Source organism: Poromitra crassiceps (genome assembly GCF_964638095.1).
Source record: "Poromitra crassiceps genome assembly, chromosome: 4".
NCBI classification, from domain to species: Eukaryota; Metazoa; Chordata; class Actinopteri; order Beryciformes; family Melamphaidae; genus Poromitra; species Poromitra crassiceps.
Window position 1 is genome coordinate 51,634,643 of NC_139626.1, and position 10,000 is coordinate 51,644,642.

Genomic DNA, 10,000 nt, shown 5'->3' on the forward strand with positions numbered 1-10,000 from the left:
GACAGGAAAAACTGAAGATGCATAAAAAATAGACTAAGAAAAGTCTTGTTTCAGTTTGAAGAAAAACTGAAGATGCATAATGAGAATTTATACTGCTGAGAAACCTTTTAGTTCAAAGTAAATCTAAGTGACGGTGTAACTCATTCTATTTCAAGATAAGCCTTATCTCCAATCTCATGTTTTTTCTAGTTGTTATTGTAATAACAATTTCCCACAACAGCATGTTTTGTATTTGTGCATTTCAAATAAAATACTACTTTTCCAGTCATATATTGTCATTATTCAAGTTTAAAAAAATATTGTTAAAATCGTATCGTATCGTATCGTTATCGTGAACCCAGTATCGTGATACGTATCGTATCGTGAACTGAGTGTATCGTGACACCCCTAGTTTCAAGTCTTCTTCAACACAACATGATGTTCATTTAGTCAACTATAATAAAGTTGAATAGCAAAGGACCAAGGCAGTGGTAAACAATTAGCCATGCGCTAAATGTCGATGTGATATGCCTCCTTTCTTGGTCCATATATGGTCAATGATGTCACCAGAACATCAAACAGGGGTCGCCGCTTTGTATTTTCCCACACAGGGAAAGTCCCATACAAGACTGGCCAATCCAGTCTTGACCTAAACTTAAAGCTATAGTGTTAGGCTAGTAGGCTACATGAGGGCAAGTGCTGGACTGGACATAATCTGACTCCAACAGCATTGGAAGTTTATTCGGAGTCCTGGACTGCAGCGATCGCACGATAGCAGAAACAGTCAGTTTGTCTCCCAAATGCGAGACTCGCAACTCGATAGCATTGTGAAATGTCGGGTGCACGGTGAGTGCAGATCTATAAATAGTAGGAAATAATTTCTGCAGATTTTATGGCGGGCGGATGGTTCATGCATACATGGGGATTAGGATGGCATAAAAGCTCATCCACGCATCTCTAAATAAATACCGTAAATTCCGGACTATAAGGCGCACCGGTCTATAAGCCGCACCTTCAAAGTTGACTATTTTTTTCTTCTATAAGCCGCACCGGTCTATAAGCCGCGGGTGTTTTAATGGTATTTTTTGTTTTTTTTACAGTGCACACAGTGTCCGCGGTGTGGTGAAAAGAGGGCAAGAGAGGAAATTAAAACAGAAGTGGATTTATAGTTAGAAAGAGTGCTAAAGAAGAGATAATTCCGTTTTTTATTTTTTTATTTTAGTTACTCACAGTACTATTGACCAGTCCAACTCAAAAGATATTCGGCAGTTTCACTTTGAGCTCTTGTTCCGCCGCTGGGCACACAGTGTCCGCGGTGTGGTGAAAAGAGGGCAAGAGAGGAAATTAAAACAGAAGTGGATTTATAGTTAGAAAGAGTGCTAAAGATAGTCCGGTCTGGTTATGACGAGTCTCGCTGGGTACAGTACGCCAAAGCGATATCCATTGACTCGATGATGCTGTTGTATGTTGCGCGTTTCTGTTGCACCAACGCGGAGAGGTCCTGCCGGACGAAAAAGCGCGTACCCTCCCAGGTGAGGGGCTTCTTCCCCGCAGCCTGGAGGATGAGTTGACGGTCGGGCCAGCGGAGTAGGCAGATGAAGATGGCCCTCGGTGGCAGGCCGGGGTCTGGACGTGGCCGAGGCGCCCGGTGTGCCCTGTCCACCTCTGGTGGTTTCTCGCCTTCCTTCAGGTCCAGGATGTAACACAGGATTTTGCCACGAAAGCGTCCATGTCACCAATCTCAGCTCCTCTTTTACATTGATCAGGCGAATGTTATTTCTTTTACTCCTGCTGATTAAGTCATCAACCTGCGTGTGCAGGGTTTCGATTTTGCATTTTATCCATTTTCGGACTCACTGTGTTGTTTTTGTCCTCCAGTGCGCGGATGCGCTTTTCCGCATTATAAACTCTGTTCACGGTTGCCTTAGTTTCTTTAGTGAGTGAGTGGATGGACTTCTGCACGTTTTCAAACTTGTTTTCAAGCTGCTCAAAACCTCTGAGCGATGTCGGACTTAATCGATAGTGTTTCACGGAGTAAAAGTTTAGCCCAAGCGTGTATCTCCAGCCTCCAGCAGGTGAGTCATTTCCTCATTCATGGCGTGATTGCTTCGTCTTTTTCTTTCTGCTTACCTGTGTTGTGTTATGTTATGTTATGTTATGTTGTTAAAAGAGGGCAAGAGAGGAAATTAAAACAGAAGTGGATTTATAGTTAGAAAGAGTGCTAAAAAAGAGAGATTTTTTTTTTTTTTTGGAAAAAATCCATAGATAAGACGCACCGTTATATAAGCCGCAGGGGCCAAAAAAGGCCAAAAAACGGGAAAAAAGCTGCGGCTTATAGTCCGGAATTTACGGTAGATTTGATCAGTTTGTCTCACGTTTCTTTTATGTAATGACAGTTAGCTGGCTAACTTTGGCTAATGCTTGTGCTAACGTTAGTTAACGCTAATGTTTCCATTTCAGCATGCAGCCAGCGAACGTTGTTAGCTAGCAAACGGCTAACTAGCTGTCATATGCTGATGATGTCACTAGCAGGAGATGACAGTAAACACAAAGATTGAGAACCACCGCAGTATACTAAAGTAAATGTGTGCGTGTGTGTGTGTGTGTGCGTGTGTGCGTGTGTGTGTGCGTGTGTGCGTGTGTGCGCGTGTGTGCGTGTGTGTGTGTGTGTGTGCGTGTGTGCGTGTGTGTGTGTGTGTGTGCGTGTGCGTACGTACGTGCGTCTGTGTTTTACAGTATAACTGTATCTGACGACCTGCCATTGTCATCATCCTATTTTGTATGCATTAATGTGGTTGCCAATTACAGTAGGCACTTATGTAACTGACTGACTACCAACATCTGATTGCATTATTAGTGTTTAGGTCCTTTGTACTTTGTATCCATGTGGACATAAATAAATAATTGAAGTGTGTGTGTGTGTGTGTGTGTGCGTGCGTGCGTGCGTGCGTGCGTGTGTGTGTGTGCGTGCGTGCGTGCATGTGTGTGTGTGAGTTTGCTCACAGAGGAAGTCAGACAGTACGTCGGGCTGGTTGTAGTGAACCACGGCGACACACATGGTGTTGAGGCCCACCAGGCACAGCACCGTCCAGTAGAACGCCTGCGTCTTCACGATCTTGCGGATGAAGAAGCGCAGGCGCCGCTCGTTCTTGTTGTAGTTGCCGTCCTTCCCGCTCTTTATACTGGAGCGGGCGAAGCCTGCAGGAAGAGAGGGAGTTGGAGACGTGATCCCCTTTGGATCGGCCCAGAAACCCACTCACATTACAAACGACTGGCTTGAAATGGACGTCAGTGCTTTCCACAGGCTGAAAATGTACTTTCTCAACACCTCATTAATTCAAATCGTGTTGACATTGCGTCCAACGGACACCGACAGAAGACCAAAAGAAGAACCTGCATATAATCCACTACAAATAATCCACTACAAACGGAGTGAAGGCCCTACACTACAAACACAGTGTGAAGGCCCTACACTACAAACACACGCAAGTTTGGAAAAACAGCAGAATTTTATGTTCTTTTTACAAACGTTTTCAGAACGGGAGCCAGACTATCAGGTTAAGTAGAGCTACTGCATCGCCAAATGACAGACATGATGTGATGCGCACATTAGACGCATTATTGCAGAGCAATCTAGATCGGTTTCTATACATTGATAGAGCTACCGTAAAACTTGGATTAAAAGCAGAGTCGCAAATTGCCGGAGGTCCCATATAGACACGGGGGTCTGGCTACATATTTTGTAAATAAACGTGGGTCTCAATTTGACGCCGGGTATTTATTTGTTTTTAACTTGCATTGGCGACGTCACATTTGCTGAGCGATATTGCGACCCGTGATCCTAGCATGCGGGAACGTCACCTCAGTTTCCCGCAAAATGATCAGGATGAAGGCTATGAAATCTACGCAGGGACAGGAAAGATTTTGCTGGTGGCACCGGCTGGCTTGACCGATTCCTCCACTGCAACAACTTTTCTGTCAGAAGACATATAACTGTTGCCCAGAAAGACGCCAAGGCACTTCAGCGAGAAGCTGCGAATTTGGTCACATTTTCAACGCGGACGATTAAAACAAAGAAGATACAGGCGAGGGACAAGCCATGCATGAAAGTGCGGTGTGGTTTGACATGGTCGGCTCAACTAGTGAATGTAAAAGGTGCGTAATTATGGTGTGGCTGAGAGATGCGCTCTTTAAAGTGGAAATTCGTTCACCAGCAACATATTTTCGTTCTGAGCTTTTATTCGTTTCTGTTGATTTTTTTTTACACTAAATCCGACAGGTTTAGTTCAATAATTTGTTTCAGAATTGTATCGATTTTCTTCCCCCCTGCCGGCGTTTCCCCCTTCTCATCAATGCCCGTAGCTCTAGGCAGCATGTGACAATTACTGTACTGAAAAACACACCAAATAGCAAGTTGCAGGGTCAAACCAGATCTCTATACTGTATTTTGTATCCAAGTAATATTCATACTGATTTAAATAAACAATTTGATACTATTTCCAATCTTTGCTGAGCAAGAATCTTGTGCAAAAAGAATTAAACGCAGGTCCCAAATTGCCGCAGGTCCCATATAGACGTGGGGTCTGGCTACATATTTTGTAAATAAACACCACTATTATATATCTAGTGAGAGAGGTGAGTTATATTGATGTGAGCAGTGAAAGAAGCCACACCCCCTCTGTGTTGTGAAAACAGGCTTGTTGTTACCAAGCCTGTCCGTGTTCCTATCCTGTTTATGTCTAATGCTACAGCTATAGTGCGACATCTAGTGGGCAAAAAAATCGCATATAGCTCCTTTAACACATGCTGTTCATGTAAAAAAGGTATATCGTGTATGAGGGGGAGGGGCTGGTATATGGAGCCGAGGAGCTGAACCAGAGGTGTAGACCGAAGCCTTCCTGTGGTTGACTAGCGGCTAAGTGGCTAACACAATTATCCATTGACCGCAAATTAGCATGGCTCCTGTCCTGTAATGTTACCTAAACGGCAATGAATGGTGATGAGCAGCATACGCTTTAAGACCAGTTTCAGTTATTTTAGCGCGTAGATCCTTACAGAAAATACTTTGTAACAGTTGTAGTCTACAGATAGATAGAAAGATAATTTTATTTCTGTGTCATGCACCATATTCATGGTGCCCAGCCCGTATGAGCTTACAAGACACAAATCATTCAAGTTCAACAATACAAACAAATGAACAAGCAAGTTACAAAAAGTAAAAAACAAACAAGACAAGACAGAGTCATATATTCAGATAAACAACTTCTCCATTCTGAGTTCCCAAGCTCTCCCAATAAACCTGGCCAAGCTGAAGACTTCCTCTCTGAATAGCCATTCCAACTTAACATCATCTCCTGACCAGAACAGTTCAGGTTTCTTATTTTGCATTAACTGAAATAGAGGCAGTCTTGGTTCCTCGTATAGCGTACAATGAAACAAAAAATGAAATTCATCTTTCACAACACCTAATTCACATACAGTACAAAGTCTCTCCTCCTCAGCAATAGAATTGAACCTGCCAACCTCAATAGCCAAAGGGAGGGTACCCATTCTCAACTGGGCACATAGAGATCTTCTGGATCTATCCAGGGGTAAAGTAACAAGGTTCTGGAGTAAACATATTTTTAATTTGAACATATGTTCTGAGTTTTGGTTTGAGCCAGATGTCATTAGCCCATGTTTCTTTTTTCATTTCACCAGCGCCGAAGGCAGCAACACAAAAGACTGATGGAAATAACATAACAGAAGAGAAGGTAAGCTAACTAAACTGGTATCCAGCATTGACAGTAGATGCCTACAGTAAACACGATTCTGCCTGACCAATCAGTCGTCTGCAGTGTTTTCATGTCACCGTATAGACCCCTTATACAGCTTGTCAACATTGAGCTGCGCGCGCAACTTGAAGGCAGAAAGCCGTCAGCTTTGCATTGACAGACAGCGAGAACCCCGCTGTCAGGACTGCTCTGTGCCCATCTGCAACACACAGTTATATTTTAGTTTTAAAATGCAGTTCTCGGCTTACTACCACAGCTTATCGCCTAGTGATAAGCAATGTTATGCATCGAAATTAACGTTGTTTAATGGGATATGTCTTACAGACCCACCCATACGCACTGGCGCTGTCAATTGGCCAAGCCTATGGCCAGCAATACATATCGTGCATTCCTTTATAACTGGGGATAGCGTAGATAATTATTCTGTAACTTGCAAAGATATATTGTTATGTTGATAATGCACACAACTCAATAATGACATTATGTAACGTTACTTGGTCCGTTAACTAACCGAGCGATGTTGAGCAGCCTACAGTTTCAGGCAGCTTACCTGATTATGAAGAGCACTACAAAGTCGGGCATTTTTAATGATGTCCTCGTTCCAATCAGTTCAACTCAATAATGACATTATTTAACATTACTTGGTTGTTAACTAACCGAGCGATGTGGCTGCAGCCTACTACTACAGTTTACCTGATATGAAATGAGCGAGCACTGCAAAGTCGGGCATTTTTAACGATTTCCTCTTTCGGCTTGCAACCAAAGACACTTACGGTTAGCATTAAAAGCAGTATGAGTTGACGGGATTCGGTAAAACTTTAGTCCTTGCTTTGTAGATAGTGTAACAGACTGTTCAGTGTTGTGTTGTGTTCTATTGCGTGTGTGCGAGGCTGTGTATGTTCCCTCGAGTTGCGTAGAACAGGATATGTGGGGAGAATTAGGTGAATTATAACGTTACAGCCTGGCTCTATCGTTTATTATTTTATTAACTAAGTGTGAATAGGCGGACCCGAATACTCTCCTACAATAGCTTTCCGATTCTGGCATCCCACTGCACAACACGAAGACATATCTAGCTCGAATAGTTTTCAGGCGACTGGAAAACTACTTGACAGGGCTGCGCGGAGTCTGTCTTTCTGCCTCCGTCTTGCGCATCTGACGCTGTTTGTTGTCATTGTGACGTAGGCGTATAAGGGGTCTATGGTACCGGGTCCACAGCCCTAGAACCTCAACAGAGCAGGGACCAAAAGCAGCACGACTCAACCCCGACTCAACCCGGACTGTCCACGTTTTTGATCGGTGGAATGAGACAAAAAAGCGAGACGAGCTGTGCGGGGCCGCGTTGATACCAGCGGTGGAAATGGGCCATTACACAGGATGCGGGTTCCCAGAAGTGGTGATGCCCTAGAGCAGAGGTTCTCAAATGTTTTTCAGAAAGGACCCCTTATAAGATAACACCCCTCCCCCCCCATTCAATCTCAAGGACTGATGTTGACTTAGCTAACAACTCTGTTTACTCAACGACTGTCCTCACAGCAGTGTTGACACTTAGCCCGGAAACAGGGCACTGCCTTCCGTCGGGTCACCATCAGCGCACCCCCCGAGTTTCAAGTCGATCCGACCAACGTTTCTCGAGATACGCAAAGGACAGAGAGACAGAGAGAGAGAGACAGAGAGACAGACAGACGATCCCGTCATTATAGTATAGATAGCTGAATCACTTGGTTGGTAAAACTCTTTTATAAGGATTTTACTAATTGTCCATGGGGAAATGAATGGGGGATGAAATCCCTTAAAGCCCGGAAGAGGGCGTGAGTTAGGCACTCTATCGGACTCCGTTTGCGTGTCTCCATCTCTCCACAGCCTCTGTTTTCTTACCTACGGCGTCTCCCATGTTGTCCTCTCCTTCCTCGGGGTTGAGCAGCTCCGTCTTGTTGTTTTTGGTTTTGAGGGTCGGCCTCCGCCTCGTACCTGCCGCAGAAAAAAGCATGTGTCCAACTGGTAGCCATAACACTGTCTGTCTGTCTCACACTCTAATCTGTCTCTGTCTCTCACCTTTCAGTCTGTCTTGTCACTTGATCTTTGTCCCCCTCGCACCATTCCTGTCTGTCTCTACCTCCTTCTGTCATTAGTCGGGTTTCCATCCACCTGTTTTGATGCGAAATTTCAATTTGCGCATAAAAAAAACTGAGGGGAAACGCTGCCTAATTCGCAAAAACCTCCAAATATCGCAAAAAAGTTTTCACGCTTGAGGGAGGCGGAAAAGTCGGGTGTATCGATAAAAGGAAAATGCGAAACGTGCGGTGGAAACAGTTTAAGCGATATTCCGTTGTCTCTCCATTCAAAAACAACACAGTTTGCCTTGATCACTGCAAAACATGACATGCCGTGTGTAGCCGCCACACAATAGGCTACACATGGTAAATAATGGTACGCGCAGCACAATACCCGCCGTGGTAAACAGAAGAAGACTGGGATATTAACTTTAAGGCGACTCACTTCTAGACTTGAATGAAATTGTATTCACTTACTATCTGCTCCGTGGATTACCATTTTACAATTTCGGAGCCGAAATTGTAACATAGCAAGGTTGGTCCACAAACGTTGCTATTTTACAATTTTTTGGGAGATCGGGTTGGGATAAAGGTAAAGGTAAAGTAAAGTCCCACTGATTGTCACACAATGTGTGAAATTTGTTCTCCGCATTTGACCCATCCCCTGGGGAAGCGGTGAGCGGCAGCGTGCGCCGCGCTCGGGGATCATATGGTGATCTAACCCCCCAATTCCAACCCTTTGATGCTGAGTGCCAAGCAGGGAGGCAATGGGTCCCATTTCTATAGTCTTTGGTATGACTCGGCCGGGGATCGAACTCACAACCTCCCAGTCTCAGGGCGGACACTCAGACCACAAGGCCACTGAGCTGGTTGGTGATGGATTATAACGTTAGTTTGCCGAGTAGCACCTGGTAATCCAGAAATGGCGTTATGGTACCTTTGTCTACTTGTAGATCATCAAGAAACTTTAAAGGTCCCATTCCGTGCAAAAGCTGTTTTTACTTGTAAATGCATATATACTGCTGTCAGCCCTCCCTGTAATGAGTGGTCACACGCTCAGAACTGCCACAGTTGGATTTGCCCCTATCCAGCGTCACCCTGCAGTCTCCTCCAAGCCACACCCCCAAACGCGTCGTTTGCCGAGAGGGGAATTGGCTGGGAATTGGGACGTCACGAGCTTCCTTCTGCATACTGCGCGCGTGTATCTCACACAAGCTATCTGCACCATTTTGTCTATAGCCACAAAATTAACACTTCTAGCTGGAGCAACGCCGGCTGTACGTGATCCAGCAGCTGCGGAGGTGCATTCGGTAAGTCTAGGCATTTTGAGATGTCCTCTTTAGCGTAGTAACCGTTAAGTTAACGATAACTCGCAACCTAGCGTGCTGGTCCACAGACGCTAATCTGATTGGCCGCTGGGAGCCTGGGGCGGGCTCTTCCCCAGCGACCAATGGGAGCTGTTGGTTCTGAATAAATTAGCAAAACCAACCATTCTTGGGACGCGACGAGATGAGGAAGGGACAACTCCGTCACAGCAAACGGGCTTGCTGTATTTTCGACAGATTAATCCAGAATCATGTTTTGTGGACCAGAGACACACGTTTTTAAGAGGTTACAGCTGCACGAATTGGGACCTTTAAATTAATAACGTAATTAATAACACCTGATTGACACCTCTATAATTCACAAAATAGCAGTGGTTGGAAACTAGGGTTGCCAACTTTTTGAAATGGAAATAAGGAACGGGGGCGGTCCGGCGGAGAGGGGGGGTTGCTAAGTAATGGCTTAGTAATGGTAATGGCCATTTAGGCTACAAGCAAACACACAGACCTGGTTTTGATCTGTTTTTGCGTTTTTTTTGCGCTATGGATAAAGTTAAAATTTTTAAGTAAAACAATAAACAGTAGTGCAAATTACATTTTGAGATCGCCTAATCTTATCTTATCTTACCTTATCTTCACATTGGCATGTAGCCTACTCATTCAAGAAATGTCTTTCAACAGTCCAAACAGCAATTTTACATAGCTATTCTTTTGATAGACAGACCTGCAAGAGTTTACATCATTAGTTCAAAACATTTTAGATTTCAGATGAAATCTTCTGAATAAAAGGACAATTAGGCTATTGAAAAGTATGGATTAGACTGAGGATATCTCTGATTACTGTAACAAGTCTTACACCTGCCATAGCCTA

At 44.3% G+C, this 10,000-nt stretch overlaps 1 protein-coding gene across 1 annotated transcript in view; it reads right to left on the reverse strand.

Annotated features, from left to right (window-relative positions):
* cacna1ab (calcium channel, voltage-dependent, P/Q type, alpha 1A subunit, b) overlaps positions 1 to 10,000 on the reverse strand; it is a gene marked incomplete at both ends in the record, with an annotated part of 374,254 nt that overhangs the window by 142,748 nt on the left and 221,506 nt on the right. Inside the window, 2 exon segments of the mRNA XM_083635466.1 lie at positions 2,983 to 3,177; positions 7,632 to 7,724. Coding sequence (XP_083491592.1) covers positions 2,983 to 3,177; positions 7,632 to 7,724 — 288 coding nt within the window.